Source organism: Chiloscyllium plagiosum, chromosome 2, assembly GCF_004010195.1.
Source record: "Chiloscyllium plagiosum isolate BGI_BamShark_2017 chromosome 2, ASM401019v2, whole genome shotgun sequence".
Taxonomy (NCBI): domain Eukaryota; kingdom Metazoa; phylum Chordata; class Chondrichthyes; order Orectolobiformes; family Hemiscylliidae; genus Chiloscyllium; species Chiloscyllium plagiosum.
In genome coordinates, this window is record NC_057711.1 from 113934053 (window position 1) to 113954577 (window position 20525).

General features: G+C 42.6%; 1 protein-coding gene across 2 annotated transcripts in view; it reads left to right on the forward strand.

The window, feature by feature from the left end:
• Positions 1-1970: 1970 nt before the first annotated feature.
• Positions 1971-20525, forward strand: part of LOC122562955 (antiviral innate immune response receptor RIG-I-like) — a 95783-nt gene continuing 77228 nt past the window's right edge. The window contains exons 1-2 of one of the 2 annotated variants that reach the window (XM_043716260.1): positions 1976-2232; positions 11143-15376. In XM_043716260.1, coding sequence (XP_043572195.1) covers positions 11146-14253 — 3108 coding nt within the window. In that variant the 5' untranslated portion in view covers positions 1976-2232; positions 11143-11145 and the 3' untranslated portion in view covers positions 14254-15376. Of the gene's footprint in view, positions 2233-11142; positions 15377-20525 lie in introns of those variants that run through there. The other variant, XM_043716266.1, reaches the window with a different exon arrangement.

The window sequence follows — 20525 nt, forward strand, 5'->3', positions numbered from 1 at the left end:
AATTGTTTCTGTATTAGCTAAAAGGTGCATACAAGACTGAAATGTGTCTGCAAACAATGGTAGATGTTACAGACAAATAGGTAAGGTGTTGTGAGGGGAGGGGGTTAAGCTAGATATGCCTGTACAAACAGTAGTTATAAGCATCTGATTCCCGCTTCTGCAAAAACAAGAATAAACCACAATCAAGAGGTCGTAAGGTCATAGCAAGCAAGGAAGCAGATGGCAGTAAAGGAGGATATACCTAACAATGGACCACAGCAGGATGTGGTCAAATGGCCTTGTGAGGCCAGAAATAAGCATTTTGTCACAGACAAGGCCGGATAAGGCAAGAGATAAACAAGAGTAATGGGCGCAGGTCTTAGAGAAGTGGGAGATGTAAACAGGGGAGGAGCATTGGGAGGAGGGAAGAGGAACGAATGGCATAAATATTGTGTACTCGTTAAAGACGTGTTTGTGACTATTTTGTAAATAGACACCACATCCCTCTTGTAAGAGCGTAATAAACGATACTACTGCTTCAGATCTTGTCTCGGACTAAAATGATTGAAGTGAGTGAGCTTTGTTTCTCACATGGGCAAAAGTCTGAAGGTGGAGTTGAGGATTATTGGAACAATCATAATTTCACTGAATGACACAGCAGACTCAATGGGCTGAATAGCTTGGCTCTGCTCCTAGTGTTATGCTCACCATTGTTCCCAAACCAAAAGTATCAATACCTCAGAGTTAGAGGGCAAACAATAGCTCAGTAAGTTATGATTTGGAGATACTGGTGTTGGACTGGGGTGTACAAAGTTAAAAATCACACGACACCAGGTTACAGTCCAACAGGTTTAATTGGAAGCACTAGATTTCGGAGCGATGCTCCTTCATCAGGTGGCATAAGTAAGTTATGCAGCGGAAGACGCATCTATGGATGCAAAAATGTGCTTCCTATTTCGGGTCAGTGTTGCTGTTTGCTGATCTGCGATGCAAAGTGACGACAACTGCGTGGGTGCAATTCCCGCACCTTCTGAGGTTAGAATGAAGGTCCCTCTGCCTCAACCTTTCCCTCACCTGTACGGTGACCCTCATGTTAAACCATCACCAGTTGTGTGTGTGTGTCTCTCTCTCTCCAGTGAGAAAACAGCATTTCGGTTCGACAGGACTACGACGATTTACTTAACCCAATGCCCCAGTTCACTGGGCGAAGGTGCCAGTTTTCCAGAATTGCCCCGGAGCATCCGGGGCTCTGCTCAACCAGATGTGGCCACAATCCCCCTCCCTGCAGTTCACAGTTGATACTCACAACAGAATAAATCCAGTCCAGTGTTCGCTTACTCACACGCATCATGGCCCTTCACTATGGCAACCTGACTGGGCCGATCACTGGAAGCTGCAGTCACAAATATAAACAAAGCCGAAAAGGTTTACAATGCAAACCAAAACATAGCGCTCAAAGGGAGACTCAGGTCGGACTGGAGAAGTTTACTCTGTCTTTCCCTCTCTTCACAGAGGATGCCAGACCTGCTGGGTTTCTCCATCACTTTCTGTTCTTTTTTAAATTGAGGTCTGAAATAGCCCTCCTCCTACCACAAGGGTTGATGCTGTAAATCCCAATGGATGAGATACCCCTAAATCATCAAAACGAAAGGTCTCAGTATCACTCTGTGGGGCCCACCGGCGGAGACGGCTTTACACGCGCTCTCAGTCGGTCCTCCCAGGGCCAGGGAGAGGGTCCTCCAGCGTCCCGGCGGAGGCGGACGGAAGTTGTGGGTCCTCCGACGTCCCGGCGGCCAACGCGTGACGGTTCGCGGCGGAAAGTTGTGGGTCCTCCGACGTCCCGGCGGCCAACGCGTGACGGTTAGCGGCGGAAAGTTGTGGGTCCTCCGACGTCCCGGCGGCCAACGCGTGACGGTTAGCGGCGGAGGCGGAGGAAAGTTGTGGGTCCTCCGACGTCCCGGCGGCCAGTGCGACGCCGTCACTCACTGCGCTTGTGTGATGGTGTCACCCCCTCACAGGCAGGGGCTTGTCGCCCGGACTCAGCCTGAGGGCTAGGGAGTGGGGCGGGGTGGGAGGGCCTACGTGGGAATAAACCGAGCAAATGTTCGCGGTCGGATCCAGGAGGAAGAGGAGACGAAGGGGGGAATGGGATGCTGTAGCATTTAAAGAAAAAGGAAGAGAATAATCGCAGTTAAAATACTGTATAATTCGAGTGAAGTGTGTGGAAGATAGAGGAGTGTGCGGCCGCAGCAGGTAAGAGATCCTGGGAGGGGTAACTGCCTAAATGCTGGGGCCAAGCGCAGGCCCAAGGTTAGCATCTCGATCGGTCACCAGAATGAGCAACCTGTGGAACAATTTGTGGATCTGCGAGATGACAGGCAGCAAAAACAAAACAATTCGAGGCCAGAGACTTTTAAACGGGAACCTGAGCCAGTGGCATTCAGCTCTGAGAGGAAGGGTCACTGGACCCCGAAACGTTAGCACTGACTTCTCTCCACGGATGCTGCCAGACCTGCTGAGTTTTTCCAGTAATTCCTGTTTTCATTTCAGGAGGCTGGTACCCCCTTGCGTTATGGGGAGGTTGTGGTTCAATCCTGAAATTGAAGAGCCAGACAATTCTGGAAATAACTGTTGCACAAAGGGTGGTGGAAGTGTGGAATCCTCTCCCTCAAAGCATAATTCTTGTATACACCTGTGACCATGATAGATTGGTGCTGGAAGAGTCAAGGGTTTAAGAGGCAGAACCTAGGTAGCTGATTGGGGTTTTGCCATCATCTTATTGATGTGGTATAAAATCAGAAGTCACACAACACCAGGTTATAGTCCAGCAGGTTTAATTGGAAGCACTAGCTTTTGGAGCGCTGCTCCTTCATCAGGTGGTTGACCTGAGGGTGGATGAGGAACAACCGTTTAGATTTATTTGGAGCTTTGGAGTGTTGCTCCTTTGTCAGAGTTAAAAATCACACACCACCAGGTTATAGTCCAACAGGTTTAATTGGAAGCACACTAGCTTTCGGCACGTCGCTCCTTCAGGTGGTAGTGGAGGGCTCAATCCTAACACACAGAATTTATAGCAAAAATTTACAGTGTGATGTAACTGAAATTATACATTATACACAATCTTATATACATCAATCAGATGCCCCTTCTGCCTTTTTGTCTCCAAAGCAAACAATCCAAACCTATCCAGCCTCTTTTCATAGCTAAAATGTACCATGTACCATGCCTCCGGGCATCCTCATTGGGGAAACCGAGCAAAGGCTACAAAAATTGGATGAATGGGCACCGCGCAACAATCAACAGACAAGAGGGTTCCCTCCCAGTTGGGAAACACTTCAGTGGTCCAGGACATTCGACCTTGGACCTTCGGGTGACCATCCTCCAAGACGGACTTCGGGACAGGCAGCAATGAAAAGTGGCTGAGCAGAGGCTGATAGCTAAGTTCGGCACCCATAGGGAGGGTCTCAACCAGGACCTTGGGTTCATGTCACAATACAAGTGACCACCATTTCACTATACACACACACAGATATTCCTACACAGACACAGGCACTCCTGTACACACATACACACATATACACAGATGTGCACACAGACAACCAGACACACATTGTACCCCCTCACAGACCTAAGACACTCTGCACTCACTACACACACACACACACACATACATTTTCTCACACTCTCAACCCCCAACCCAGACACACACACACACAGACAGACTAAGACCCACATGCGCACATATATTTTGTGGGGTGAATTTGTACTTGCAGGGTTACAATGTACTTTGCTCAAAAACTGCATGAATTCATGTAAAACTCCGTTATCTCACTTTTTTTAGATTAGAATCAATCTAAACATCATGGCATAGACAGAGAACACAGGGGGCCAACGCCTTCAACATATTGTCTAGCTATCACCATTGTTAACAGCTAACCCAAGAATGCAACATTTTAAAAAAAAAATGTGACTTACACATGAAAGAAGTGAAATTATCACGGTATTCTAACAGATGAAAGGCTTAACAGACAATCAATCTTTCAATGTATAATTTCAGTTACATCACACTGTAAATTTTTGCTATAAGTTCTATGTGTTAGGATTGAGCCCTCCACTACCACCTGATGAAGGAGCGATGCTCTGAAAGCTAGTGTGCTTACAATTAAACCTGTTGGACTATAACCTAGTGTTGAAAAATGTGTTGCTGGAAAAGCGCAGCAGGTCAGGCAGCATCCAAGGAGCAGGAGAATCGACGTTTCGGGCTTGGCTTGTGCCCGAAATGTCGATTCTCCTGCTCCTTGGATGCTGCCTGACCTGCTGCGCTTTTCCAGCAACACATTTTTCAGCTCTGATCTCCAGCATCTGTAATCCTCACTTTCTCTTATAACCTGGTGTTGTGTGATTTTTAACTTTGTACACCCCAGTCCAACACCGGCATCTCCAAATCATGTCTCCTTTGTCAGATGAAGTTATCTGCTGAAGGAGCAGCATTCTGAAAGCTTGTGATTGCAAATAAACCTGTTGAACTATAACCTGGTGTTGTGACCTCTGTCTTTGTCCACCCCAGTCCAAAACCAACGCCTCCACATCATGAGGGATAGACCAGCCTCAGAGGGCAAATTAGTCTCCCTGTTCATGTGTTAGGAAGTTTGCAAAAGTGTTAAATTACTTTGCACCAGTTTTTCCCTCAGTTTCAGCTGGAAATCCACTTTTACTGCAATGTAAAGCTAACTAGATGTTCACAAGAAAATATTAAAACTGATCTGATGAATTCACTGAACAAACTGTCCTTTCAGCTCTGAAATCTGCTTTTGATGACATAAAAGACTTTGTATGAAATATGTCTGGACAAAGCTCTAGGTTAGTGAACTCACATTATCTAAATTGACAATCTCACAGAGATGTTACAAGGATGGCAAGTGCGAATAAAGGCAGTACCTCAATGTAGTTTGAAGTTACATTTGAGACAACATTAAGTAAACTACACATTTTGTATTTCACTTGTGGGATGTTGGCATTGCTGGATGGCTAGCATTTATTGCTCATTTCTAGCTACCTTTGAATTGAGTGGCTTGCTGGGCCATCTCAAAATAGCAATTCAGAGTCAATCGCATTGATGGTGTCTGGAATCACATGTAGACAAACCAGGTGAGGATAGTAGATTTCCTTCTGTGAAGGACATTAGTGAGCCTGATGAGTTTTTTAAGGTGATCAGCAATGGTTTCATGGTCGTCAGTACATTCTTAATTCCGGATTTCTTTTTTTGATGTTGAATTCAAATTCCACCATCTGCTGTAGCGGGATTTGAATCCATGTCACCAGAACATTAACTGAGTTTCTAGTTTAATAGTCTAGCAATAATATCATTAGGTCACTAGAATTCTGCATGCAGTGTCTATGCCTGTCAATAGGAGCTTCTGAAACATGAGAAAATACTAACTGATATCAGCATCCACACACCTGTTTAAAAAATATACTTTATTCATAAGTTATCTTTAACTAAATACAACAAGTATTTTGACATTCCTCAAAGTTTCAATCCAGTTGCAACAAAAAGGTATTTTCTAATCATGAGAGGAAACTATTTACATACCCATTAAGGCTGTAAACATATCTTGAAACTTAATAGATCCTCCCGTCATTCTGTTTTGGCAGAAAGACTGTGGTCAGTGCCTTGACAGCAGCTGCCCAAGCTTTAGTGCATCCCTCAGCACGTAGTCCTGGACCTTGGAATGTTCCAGTCTGCAGCTCTCCATCAACTCTTTGCACTGGAAGACCAACAGGTTTTGAGTGTCTGTCACCAAGTTGGCCCTCCAGGTGCAATCAGTGTTTGTCTTGGAAACCAGCCCGTAGATCACAGAGATCTGCATCACAGGGCTGCCCGAGGTGAAACTTGACAAAAACTACTGCATCTCTCTTCAGACCTTGATTGCAAAGGCACCTTCCAGAAGGAGATTTATGGCAGCCTCCTCACCATCACAGCAGTTTTCAGGACATTTGGTAATGAACAGAGACTTGGTGTGCATTAAGGATCTGATGGGCAATACCCTTCTCACTGCCAGGAGAAAGTGAGGTCTGCAGATGCTGGAGATCAGAGCTGAAAATGTGTTGCTGGAAAAGCGCAGCAGGTCAGGCAGCATCCAGGGAACAGGAGAATCAACGTTTCGGGTATTCCTGAAGAAGGGCTTATGCCCGAAACGTCGATTCTCCTGTTCCCTGGATGCTGCCTGACCTGCTGCGCTTTTCCAGCAACACATTTTCAGCCTTCTCACTGCCAGCCAGGCTAGATCTTGCTGGTTGTTGAAATGTTCTAATGATGAGATGACTTAAACCTTCCTCATACTAATGGAGTGAATGCAGTTCCCTTTTATTGATATTGTGACGGCACTATGTATCTGTGGATTTCTGTTTGTCCTTTGGCCAGCTCTGTCCTGCACTAGAGCAGATGTGTTACTATTCTGCATCAAGATTTTGATTTTGAGGAGGATTGTGCCCATGCACTCATTGATTGAATGAGAATCCTGAATGAAAAATGGAGAGACAGATGTCCACGATTTTTAAATTCAGGCACTGTTTCTAGAAGGGAAATGTTTCTCATTGAAAGTTCACTGCACATCAGGTAAACTTCTCGAAGTCTTTCACTGATAACATTATCGACCAGAAACTTAAATATCTTTAAAATGTATTAAGCAAAAAATGTATGAAACTAAAATAAACACACTCTATCCTTTCTTAGTGAACAGCTGAATGTGGTAATCTTGGGCAGAAATGAAATTCTAGAGTTCAAAGATTTGATCTGTCACACTAAAATATTTCTGTTGTTGAGTTCTTATACTAGCAATCGCTGTCATGTTTCACACTAAATTAGTTCAATATTTCCAAACAAACCTCTTGTGTAGAACAATTGTATTCCTGATGAATCAGTGAGCAGTCAACACTTCTATAGGAAAGATCCAGCACCATATCATAAACACATTTAAACGTCGGTGCTTTATGTCAAAAGCATTTTTAGCCTTGTTTTTGGATGCCAGTTTTAACGTTTTGGCAACGCAACACCTGCCTTTGCATTCTTTGTTACTTAGTATGCATACAGTGCTTACATCTTAACTGATTCTGTCCTGTGATTAGGTTAGATTCCCTACAGTGTGGAAACAGGCCCTTTGGCTCAACAAGTCCACTCCAACCCTCTGAAGAGTAACCCACCCAGACCATTTCCCTCTGACTAATGCACCTAACACAGTGGGCAGTTTCACATGGCCAATTCATCTGATCATCTTTGGACTGTGGGAGGAAACCGGAGCACCCGGTAGACACCCACGCATACATGAGGAGAACGAGCAGACAGTCGCCCAAAGCTGGAATCGAATCCGGGTCCCTGGTGCTATGAGGCAGCGGTGCTAACCACTGAGCCACCATGCCGCCCCATTTAACTGATTGCTAGAAACAGTGAGTTGTGAGGAATTAGCTCTGTTTAAATAGAAATGTTTAAGGGGGCATTGGGAGGGTAGGAGGAGAGAAGAGAGGAAAAACAATTGGAATGGAGGACTTAAAATACCATTTAGCTTATTTGTTCCTGTGCTGCTGTAAGTTGGAGAGGACTAAAAATGTGACAACCAACTACTTTGGCTTCTGAGCTGAAAGATTCTACACGATTGTAAGGATGAAAGGAATGAATGTAGACAGTTAGTCCAACTGGTCTGACCTGATGTTTATGATCCAGATGCAATCTGCCACTCTACTAGATTTCACCCCATCAGTACATTCCTCTTTTATTTTTCTCACTTATTCATTTCTCTAGCTTCCCCTTAGATACATCTCGCTAGTTGCCTCTACCAACCCTGTGGTTGAGAGTTCTACATTCTTATCACTCGCTGGGTAATTGAATAAATCACAAGATTGTTTCTTTGCGACTTTTTATAAATTATTGAAGCTTATAAACATTAAAAGTAGGCAAAGGTAAATTATGATTTCCACACTGGAAGCAAACCTTGAAAGAGAAAGCACACTGAGAATTTTCCTATGGTGTAGGTACGATATAAATAAGAGTTTTGTCATAGGATGTACTAATTGAATTTATCACAATACCAATATTACCAGAACACCTGGACTTCCAGCTATTCAAATTTTAAATCCAGTTGTCCGAGCTTGGCAGTGGTGCATGTATTGAGATCGAGTCCTACTATTCATTGTTGGTCAACTTATTGGTGATACTAAAAGATGGTACTGGGAGATAGAAGGAAGGCCCTGACAAGATGATGGGACAGCTCTTCTACAGTTGAATTGAATTGAATTTATTTTATTGTCCCATGTACCGAGGCACAGTGAAAAGCTTTGTCTTGCAAGCGATACAGGCAGATCACATAGTTAACTAGCATAGATAAGTAAGTAATAGGTAAACAGCGGCAAAAACAAAAACACAGGTACAGGCAAATGTTAAGAATTTGAGTCCATTCAGTATTCTAACAACAGTAGGGTAGAAACTGTTACAAAACTGGCTGGTGCGTGTGTTCAGGCTTCTGTACTTTCTCCCCGATGGTAGACGTTGTAGAAAAGCATTACCAGGGTGGGATGGATCTTTGAGAATGCTGGCAGCCTTTCCTTGACAGCGGGCCTGGTAGATGGATTCTATAGATGGGAGGTTGGTCTTTGTGATTGTCCAGGCCAAGGTTACCACTCACTGTAACCATCTCTGATCTTGAATGGTACAGTTACTATACCAGGTAGTGATACATCCAGATAGAATGTCCTTGATGGCACTCCTATAAAAATTGGCAAAGGTATTCACCGTCATGCCAAATTTCCTCAGCTGCCTGAGGAAGAAGAGACGTTGTTGGGCCTTTGTAACCAGTGCGTCCAGATGAAGAGTCCAAGAAAGCTTGTTGTGGATGACCACTTCCAAAAGCTTGACACTCTACACTTGTTCCACCTCTGTGCTATTAATGTGTAGGGGGGGCATGAATAACATCCCTCCAAAAGTCAATAATGAGTTCCTTGGTTTTGCCGGCATTGAGCTAGGTTGTTCTCAATGCACATTTTCCAGGTCTTCCACCTCCCGTCGCCATCTGAGATTCAACTGACTATGGTGGTGTCACAGTTCATAATAAGATAACTTGGATGTTGGAATAGTCTGCTTTCAACTGCTTTAGAAACTTTGAATGTAATGAAGAGAGAATGAAAATGCTACTGGTTTGACTTCTGGGCTGTTGTGACCAAACTAGAACATACAATCTTTCTGTGTTTGCGTTAAACGCACTTCTTTATTTAAAGAAGAGTGGATTTAAAATGTTTCCTAATTTTATAGGATACTGAGCTATTTTGTGTGATATTGAAGTGACAGTGTTGGTTATTCCAAGTGGCATTGAATGGATTAAAGTCCATGTTGCAGTTTTACTTTCTGCATCAATCTGTATTGGCAAAATAAATATAATTGCATCTCCATATCTGTTGCATTTTTATACACAATTGTTGGGATGTTGATATCACTGGCAATACCAGTATTTATTGTCCATTCTCTGTTTGCCTTGAAGGTTGTAGTGCTGCTTTCTTATCCCTGCTGTCCCTGCATGTCCATACTCCAAGGATGCTGTTAAGCAGGATTTTCCAGGATTTTGAGCCAGTAATGCTGAAAGAAGAGTAATATGCTTCCAAGTCCGAATGGTGTGAGATTTGTGGGAAAATGTGTGGGTGGTAGTGCTGCCATGCATCTTCTGCCATTAGAAGTCATAAGTTTGGGAAGTGCTTTTAAGCAACACTGACAAAACTGTAAAATCTAGTTTCAGCCTCAACCCGTGTCTGTGTGAGTTTCCTCCGGTTCTCTGGTTTCCTCCCACAATCCAAAGATGTGGGAGGTTAGGTGAATTAGCCATGCTAAATTGCCCGTAGTGTCAGGTGCATTAGTCAGGGGTAAATGTAGGGGAATGGGGCTGGGTGGGTTTCTGTTCGGAGGGTCGGTGTGGACTTGTTGGGCCGAAGGGCCTATTTCCACACTGTAGGGAATCTAATCTATAAATTGAGCAGTTGTCAGTACCTGATAATGCAAGCTGGAGAGTCACCTTAAAGAAAAGATCTGTCTATAAAAATATTGAGTGACTAGGTTATTATTTAATCTGGAGAGTTTCAGATCATCCAAGTTACCTTGAATTATGCAGAATATAAAACAGATACACAATGTAAAAGATGAGTAATTAATTAACAGCAAATTTCTGTTGAAAAGATCAGATTTTTAAAATTTCTATACTGTTTTTGGATCAAACTTTCTAATCCTAGATTATTTCAAAATTTGTCAGCACAGAACTGTTGGCCCAAATGATCCTAAGTTTAACACAAGCTTCTTTTCATTTTCATCTCCATCTCATCCTATTAGCATTTCCTTCTGTTTCTTTCCTCCTAATATATATCAATCTTCCCTTAATTATATATGCAAATTGCCTCCACCTCTGTCAGTGACAAGTTTTGCATTTCATTAGTCTATGGGTAAATAAGTTACTCCTAATAGTCAATAGTTTATTAATCTTATATTGATTATTCCTTGCTGTGGAATCTTCCACAAATGGAATCATCTACGCGAGTACCGTGTCAAACTCATTCACTAAAAACTATACAAGCCTTTTCAACTATTCCTGATGTGTGTAACTTCAGTTCTGATGTCAACCTTTAGATCATTCTTATAACAGTGATATTCTCCTGAATCATTCTGTGCTGTAGATAGTAGCATCTTACATGGTATATTTGACAAATTCAATCTGCCAAAGTGTTATCCAGATGGTGCCCAAAATTAGCTGTTCAAAGCCAAGGCAATATGTCATCGCTGGCTATATATTTTAATCCAGATCTTATTCAATTTTTTTAAAAATGAAGTAGGATAAAAAGTGGTTGTGCTTATGTTTGTACTTGTAGTTCCTAACAAACTAAGTTGTTTATCTCCACAGTATCTTGGGTTTAGATACGTAACAGTGGGAGAGTGAATTGGGGAACAAGGCCAGGTCCCTCTCTTAAGACTTCTAGCTATAGAGTGGCAGAGACCTGGGACCTGACTTCCAGCCTGTCTGTACCAGACATGGATAATTTAACCGGATTTTACTGGAAAAATGAGATCTGTTCTCAGCCTTTTGTTTCTATATCCATTTAGAAATTCTTCATTGGAATTTTTACTTTTGGTTTCAGATTATGGCATCTGCTACCGAAGATTTGAAGATGGAGAACCAGTTTTCACCAGATCCTGAAAGCAGCAAGATTCCACATGGAGTCAGGGCTGATGCGTCACCTGATGCAAAATGCCCCATCTGTCTAGACAGATTTGACAACATGTCCTACATTGATCGCTGCTTTCACAAATTCTGCTTCCGCTGCATTCAGGAATGGTCACGAAATAAAGCTGAATGTCCCCTGTGCAAACAACCTTTTAACTCAATTTTCCACAGTGTGCGGACTGAAAATGATTTTCAGGAGTATGTACTGAAGGCAACAGAGAATGGCTCATTTGCCAGTCCAGGTGGGCAGAGGTTTAGATACCGAACAACGCTGACGCGCGAACGTCGCAGCACCCGCCAACCTCGAAGGTCCCCTGTTCTTCCTGAATTGCCTGACAACGGAGTGGTATTTGAAGGATTTGGAAGGCAGCCCCGGATGTATCAGGGACACAGCTTGCGTCGAATGATGCAGCGAATGAGTGCCCGGAGACGAGCACAGTCTGAGGGAAGATCCACACGCCAGGTCCAAGAACAAGAGATGATCCGTTTTAGACGGGAGTTGTACCGATCGGGCTTGAGGGTAAGGAATGTCCAGGATGGAGGTCGGTATCGAGATATTTCTGCCGAATTTTTCCGGCGCAATGCAGCCTGTCTTCACCGGTTAATGCCATGGTTAAAACGGGAGCTCTGTGTCTTGTTTGGCTCCCATGGCTCTGTTGTCAATATTGTGCAACACATCATCATGTCTAACATTGTTCGATATGACATGGAAAGCGAGGCATTTCAGGAAGAACTCCGGCCTTTTTTACTCAGCCGCACAGATCATTTCTTGCATGAATTCATAAGCTTTGCACGGGCACCATTCAACATGGAATCGTATGATCAGAGGGCTAACTATGACTGTCCAGCTCCATCCTATGAGGAAGAAAGTGACTCTGATTTGTCTGTAATCACAATCTCCCCTGACACTGCTCAGGCTCAGGAAGAAGATAGACCCACTCCCAATCCTTCAGAGTTAGCACTTGGCTTAAGTCAGGCGACATGGGATGATGAAACACCGGGCCCTTCTTATTCAGTGACAGAGACAGTGGAGTCAGCTAACTCCTCACCTGGTGAAACGTTTATTGTTTCTGAAGAGACACCACCACAGCCTGGATCTTCATTGCTTACAGCATCAATTAAAACTGATCCAGGCACAAATGAAGAGGGGTCAGTCCGTTCCATCGATGACTGCCTAATAGTTGGTTACGTAAAGCCTTTAGCTGAAAGAACTCCTGAACTAATTGAGCTAAGTTCAGACTCTGATGCTTCCATTCAAGCCACAAGCACTGAGGTTGCTGAACAACCTGTACATATACGATTCCACAGCACCAGCAGTTTGTCTTCGTCAACTAGATCATCATCAACTAGATCATCCATATCCAGGGAGCGATTGAAAAGAAAGAAGTTGAAACACAAAAAGAGCAACAAATCAAAAAGAGATAAGCACCACAGTCGTAAGAAGAGTTCCCATTCTAGGGGCAGTGCATCACGTTCGAGCAGGCACAGAGAAAGGACATTGAGCAGAGTTCGAGGCAGTTCAAAGGATAGATCCAGAATGCGATCACTTAGTAGAGATAAGCATGATCTTCGGAGGCCCGAGCAACCAAGCACCAGGGATAGAACCATGGTGACTTACTCTTACAGTAGAAGTGAACATCGAGCTAAAGACTGGAATAGAAAAGAGAGGGCCAGATCAGGTAGCAGAGAGCCCCGTGCTCATCAAACTCAAGATAGAAGGCGATCAAGGAACCGAGAGAGGGCGTCGTTCACCAGAAGTCGGACGAGGTCACAGAACAGTGACTGTGTTGTTTACAGGCATAGAGCCAGGTCACGTTCTTGGAGCAGAGGTTATCCTGCTCCGAGAGACAGACAGAGGTCCAGAAGTCGGGAGAGGACATACAGCTATATGAGGGAATACCAGGAAAGAAACAGGGCTTTCTCCTATCAGTGGGAAAGATATAGTTATCACAGTAGAAGGAATGATGGCTATGAATCTGCAACTCGAACCAGAACTCATCACAGGAGAGGGTCACCATGTTCAGATTATAGAATTCGATCCAGTTCCGAAAGTACAAGTTTCAGGAGTCCAAGTAGCCATAGAGACGATATCTATTACCAATACGGAAGTTATCGATCAAGAAGCCCATCTAGTACCCGATCTAGAACCATGTCTGGTAGGACCGATAAGATTAGGCAAGAGAAACCTGGGGGCAAACGGAAATATAAGACTCATTATTTGGAAAGTTTCTCCAGCAAAGAGATGAAAAATGCAAGTTTGCAAGTTGCTAATTTATCATCAGAAATTCATATGCTGCCCAGACAGGAGGGTAGCTCCCCTGGCCCTCTTTCACAGTGTAGCAGTAACTCGAAGAGTAGTTCAGTGTTACTTGAGAGTACACTAGGCAGTGAATCAAAGATCAAAAAACATAAGGAGAAAAAAAGAAGCGCAAGTGTGGAAATAGTGTACGAGGGAAAGGTAACAGATGCAAGTCGGCACCATAAGAGGAAAAAGAAACACAAAAAGAAACAGAAAAGGGAAAGGAGCAGCGAGCAGACTGATACCGAACATCATTCACCCCTTGTCATAACCATTGAAAGTGATAGTGACGTGATTGTTTCAAGTATGGAAGATGGCAATAGCACTTCCGTCACAACTACTAACCTTCTCACAGGTAACAGTTTTGAACTTGACGAGAAACATGTTCTCAGGACAATGGAATCTCCCGACACAACTCCAAACATTTTCTTGAATCGCACAAACACAGACTCTTTGGATGTGTGCAGAGTCTCCCCAGATTCTGATCATAGTCCACCAAATCCACATGAAGAGACTTACCTTGAACAAGAAGATGTCAATCCAGTGACTGATACTGACAGTCATCAGAATTCCAAAGGGGAAGAACGAGAATATGAGCAACATTGTTCTTCACCAAGTAGAACCCTTCCTAAAAACTCTTCAGACAGACCACCTTTGATACTGAAAATTCCAAAAAGATTCATTAACGGCACCAATTTATTTAACCGTCCGACGGAAAATGCTTGAAAATTGTTTCTCGACTCTAAGTTGGTTTGAAAAATTCCTGGTCTCCAATCCCTAAACCTCCACCCCCGCCCCCATCCAACAACCACTACCACTTCCCCTCCACCCAGGGAAAATTATCAGATTCTTTCAGTAGCACCAAGAGGATTACTAAGTGTGTGATCATCAAGGTGGCTTCCTACATACAAATTTTTTTTTTCAAGAAGAACTTCGTGACAAGACCAGTAACAGTGGACAGATCAATCGTGTTTGTAGATGTTGCTTAACAATACCGTGAAAATGTAGATTCCTATACAGGATCTATCCATTGGAAATTTTATAAATATGATGTATTAAGGTGGGATTTGACAAGTTGTGTGGGTTTATCTATTCAAATACATCAGAGGTTCCTTTTCATCTGACTTTATCATTGCCAAAAATACAGCACATAAACTTACGTTTTACTGTTCTAGGTTGTCATGAATCACATAATACATGGAAGGGAAGACTCTGAGACATTAAAGAAACTTGCACTTCTGTAAATAATTTTACTTGAACGTTCTAAAACAATTGCCAAATATATAGATCAAAATTGGGTTGGCAATAATTTTTAAAAAGTTCATATTGAGAACAGGTTTGAACAAATGTTTAGTTTTCTTTTTGCTGAAGCTTGTGCTCATCCCAACGAGGACTATTTCCTCGGGAAATGAAATACTTTCATGCTCCCTTGGTGGCACTCTTGGATAAAAGGCCTTTTGCTGCACTAGCAATTACAAATCGATGTGGCTAACAGTTGTGTTCCTTGCCCTTAGGAGCTGGTTTCTCCCAATTTTTACACAGGATATCAATTTCCATTAACGTTCTATCACCCTGATTGAAACTTTCAGCAAACTAGAATGATGTCATGTGATGGTAGAAGGAGGGCTGTCAGTTTAAGGCAGTTCTAACCTTTTCTACTTCCAGGTCAATGTTCTTGATAAGTCAGTTTATTAGAACAGTGCATTTTCAAAACATTGTGCACACTTACTATATTCTCAATGTCCTGTAATTTGCAGGAAATGTATTTTTATGTTTGATAGTTTTTTGAGTGTGTTGTGAATTGTTGTAAAGAGGCTGTTAGATAAACCTACCTGCAGTATAGTTAAAATTTTCAGTTTGTCTGTTTTTATCAAATGATTCATCCCTACAGGGGATCCACAATTTCTGAACATCAGGCTAACGAACACGATCCCATACATGATTCTAAAATTTAAAGATCTGACAAATAAACATTTCCTGTATTTGGAATGGCTGCTTTCCACTGTCCCAAAATGTGCTCCAGCTTTCCAGAACGGAACACTTTGCAACTCAGGGACTGCCTGTACTTTTAAGTGAATGCCTGCGTTTTTCCTTACATTATAGCAATGACTGCATTTTTAAAAGTGACTTGCCTACCTGAATTGACCTTGCACAGAGATGGCACATATGTGAGCGCTGAATGGCAGCCTCTCTGCTTGTCACCATTCTAAATGTACTTTGGCTATGGAGCACTTTGGAAGATGTTGGGTCATGTCATGTGTTACTGGAACGCAGTTCTTAGTTTCATTCCCATGTGAATTTATCAGGATAGGCCTCATAGGAGATAATGGGTAAAAGTCTATAGTCCATTACTGTTGGATGACCTATCCTGAAATGTACTAAATGTCCTTATATTGAGAAAAATAAAAAGCCGCCACCACCACCACATCACTAGATTTAGTGAGTTGAATCACCACCAGTCTGTTAGATTGTCAGACAAGGACTTGACCTCCAGCAAGTCCTTTGCATTTTTAGCTACAAATCAGTGTAGTCACATGGTGTGCAAGGTGTTCTAGCTAGGTGGATAAAGAACTGGCTGAGCAACAGGAGACAGAGTAGTAGTTGAAGGGCGTTTCTCAAAATGGAGAAAGGTGACCAGTGGTGTTCCTCATGGATCAGTGCTGGCATCACTGTTGTTTGTGATATTCATAAATGATCTGGAAGAGGGCATTGGTAGTCTCATCATAAGTTTGCAGATGACACAAAGATTGGTGGAGTAGCAGAAAGCATAGGGGATTATCAAAGAATACAGGAGAATATAGATAAACTGGAGAATTGGGCAGATGGAATTCAACCCGGGCAAATTAGATCTTTGGAAGGTCTAATTCTAGACCGAACTATACTGTAAACAGAAGAGCCTTGGGAAAAGTTGATGAGCAGAGAGATCTGGGAGTTCAGATCCATTGTACCCTAAAGGTACAGGTGGATAGAGTGGTCAGGAAGGCATATGGTATCCTTGCCTTCGGATGGGGTATTGAGTATAAGAGCTGGCAGGTTTTGCTAACATTGTACAAGACTTTGGTTCGGCTCCATTTAGAATAGTGTGTACAGTTCTGGTTGCCACATTACCAAAAAGATGTGGACGCTTTGGAGAGGGTGCAGAGAAGGTTTATGAGGATATCACCTGGTATGGAAGGTGCTAGCTATGAAGAGAGGCTGAGTAGGTTAGGATTGTTTTCATTAGAAAAAAGGAGATTGAGGGGGAACCTGATTGAGGTCTACAAAATCATGAAGGGTATAGACAGGGTGGATAGAGATAAGCATTTCCCAGGGTAAGGAATTCAATAACGAGAGGTCATGCGTTCAAAGTGAGAGGAGAAATATTTAAGGGGGATACATGCGGAAAATACTTTACACAGAGGGTGGTAGGTGCCTGGATCGCATTGCCAGCAGAGGTAGTAGAGACAGGCACGGTAGATTCATTTTAAGGTGCATCTGAGCAGAGGCATGAGTAGGTGGGGAGCAGAGGGATACAGATCCTTAGGAATTGGGTGATAAGTTTAGACAGTGGCTTTGGATTGGCACAGGTTGGGGGGGCGTGAAGGGCCTGTTCCTGGGCTGTAAATTTTCTTCGTTCCTTGTCCGCTTGAGTATTGAACAATGTAAGAAAGTTCTTAAACAATCACTGGGAGTGATTGTAACAGACGCCAAGCACTCCAGTAATCCTGATTAAAGCTCAATATGGAGTGGATGAGAAAATAGTAGATTTTTAAGTGAAAATTAGAAAGAACATGACAGAGAAGGAATAAAAGGATGTGGTGAGGAGTTGAGGTGAGCAATGGGGAAAGGGGCTCATGTGGAGTATAAACACTGGCATGACCCATTTGAGTCAGCCTATTTCTCTGCTGGAACTGGAGCACTGGCACTTTGAAGAAAGTTTAGGACTACAGAAGGGACATTGATGGCATCTGCATGCAAATCTGAATAACATGGAGAAATCTCATCTGTGAGATTTGCCTCAAAATGCAGATAGTAGCTGAAAAATAATATTCTCTGATATGCTTTCTGTTTTGGAGTAACACGCAATGTACGACTCCAACACGTCATGTATGTTATTCCTCTACCTGAGTCTCCTCCCACTATATTTATTTCATCCCACCTTAACAACACGACTTTCAAAATCGCCATCATGTTTTTATCCAATGTACCTATAAATGAATTTTTGTTATTAAGCTCTACCATTCCATTTACTAGCATATTCCACATTCTCACCACTTCTTAAATAATGCTTCTTTATTCATTGTATTCACTAGTTATCTTATTAATGGAACTCCAGTTTTAACCACATGGGAGGTAGTGTCACTGGCCTGGTAATCCAGAGATCCTTTTCAAAAGTCTGGAAACTTGGGTTCAAATTCCTGTTGAATTTAAATACATTTAATAAATATGGAATAATTAAAAACCCATTTATTTTACCAATGGGAAGAAAATCTGTGGCCTTGCCAGCAATGTCTGCATCCCATGAAAGAATTCAAAAAAGTAGAAACATCTTCTCCAAGTCTGTCCTAGAAAGCCACCTTGTTGTGGTTCTGTTCGCCGAGCTGGGAATTTGTGTTGCAGATGTTTCGTCCCCTGTCGAGGTGACATCCTCAGTGCTTGGGACCCTCCTGTGAAGCGCTTCTGTGATGTTTCCTCCGGCATTTATAGTGATTTGTATCTGCCGCTTCCGGTTGTCAGTTTCAGCTGTCCATTGCAGTGATCGGTATATTGGGTCCAGGTCGATGTGCTTATTGATTGAATCTGTGGATGAATGCCATGCCTCTAGGAATTCCCTGACTGTTCTCTGTTTGGCTTGTCCTATAATAGTAGTGTTGTCCCAGTCGAACTCATGTTGCTTGTCATCTGAGTGTGTGGCTACTAAGGATAGCTGGCCGTGTCGTTTTGTGCAGCGGACAGTTGGAACTGACAACCGGAAGCGGCAGATACAAATCACTACAAATGCCGGAGGAAACATCACAGAAGCGCTTCACAGGAGGCTCCCAAGCACTGAGGATGTCACCTAGACAGGGGACGAAACGTCTGTAACACAAATTCCCAGCTCGGCGAACAGAACCACAACAACGAGCACCCGAGCTACAAACTTTGAAAGCCCCCTTCTTTGAGCGTTCATTTTTCCAGAGCAAAAGGAATTCCAGCCAATTCAGTCTTCCTGATCCTGTTGGTATAAACTCCAAGTTCTGGTATCATCCTTGTAAATAGTAGGGACTTCAACAATAAATAGAAATGGTTGGCAATTTACTATGAAACAAAACTTATAAGTAATTTGAAGTCATTTCAAAACCAGAGGTACTGGAACCAGGTAGAAATGGACTTCACCACACTGAGTGTAACAAGAAAGTTCACCTGGTGAAGTGCAGTGAATCAATTAAATGTTGAGGACAAGAAGATAACTGGGTTCCAATCAAAACTGATCATTGTGTGGAAGATGGATACCAATATTATCATTTTGGTGAAAGGTAAGTAAAAAAAAAACAACCTTCAGAGGTAGTGACAGGAGGTAAAGGACAGGAAAGCTATATTTATACTATACACAATGCATTTTTTTAAAACATAAGGAATACTTTGTTCCTACAGCCAATAAATTGATTTTATAGATCCCATAAACAGCACTAAAATTATGACCAGTTTGCATTGGTTGAAGGACAAATGAAAGTTAGGAGAACACCTCCTGCAGTCATACATCCCTTCAGTCCAACCAGTTCATGCTGACCATAATCCCAAATTAAACTAGTTCCAACTGCCTGCACTTGGCCCATATCCTTCCAAACATTAAGGGCGGTATAGTGGCTCAGTATTTAACACTGCTGCTTTACAAGTCCAGGGACCTAGGTTCAATTCCAGCCTTGGGCAACTGTGTGGAATTTGCACATTCTCCCCGTGTTTGCTTGGGTTCCCTCTGGGTGCGCCAGTTTCCTCTCAGTCCAAAGATGTGCAGGTTAGGTGGATTGGCCATGCTAAGTTGTCCATAGTGATCAGGGATGTGTGGGTTAGGTGCATTAGTCAGGGCAAATGTAAAGTAATGGGTTAGGGAGATTGGATTTGAGTGGGATACTCTTTAGAGGATGGGTGTAGACTTGTTGGGCCAAATGGCCTGATTACACACTAGGGATTCTCTGATATGTCTACTTATCTAAATGTCTTAAACATTGTAACTGTATCCCCATCTACCACTTTCTCTGGAAGTTCGTTCCACACATGAATCAGTCTGTGTAAAAACTTGCCCCTCATATCTTTTTTAAATCTTCCTCTCCTCACCTTAAAAATATGCCCCCTAGTCTTGAAATCCCCAACCTTAGCGAAAAGCCACTTGCTATTCACCTTATCTATAGCTCTCATTATTTCATACATCTCCATAAAGTCACCTTTAACCTCCTATGCTCCAGTGAAAAAAAGTCCCAGATTACACAGCCTGCCCTTATAATTCAAACTCTCTCCATTTCTAGCAACATCTTGGTAAATCTCTTCTGAACCATCTCCAGTTTAATAATATCCTTCCTATAACAGGGAGACTAGAATTGGACATGGTATTCCAGAAGAGGCCTCACCAATGTCCTGAACAACCTCAATGTAACGCCCTATATCCTATACACAAAGGTGTGAACAATGCAGGCGAGCGTGCTAAACGCCTTTTTAACCACCCTATCCATCTGTGAAGCAAACTTCAAAGAATTCTGTACCTGAACCCCTAGGTCTTTCTGTTCTACAACACTGCCCAAGGCCCTACTTTTAATTGTATAAATCTTGTATTTGTTTTTTTTACCAAAATGCATTACCTTGCATTTATCCAAATTATACTCCACTTACCATTCTTCAGCCTGTTGACTCAATTGATCAAGATCTCTTTGTAATCTTAGATAATCTTCACTGTTCACTATACTACCAATCTTGGTGTCATCTGCAAACTTACTAACCAGGCTTTCTATATTTTCATCTAAATCATTTATAAATGACAAACAAAA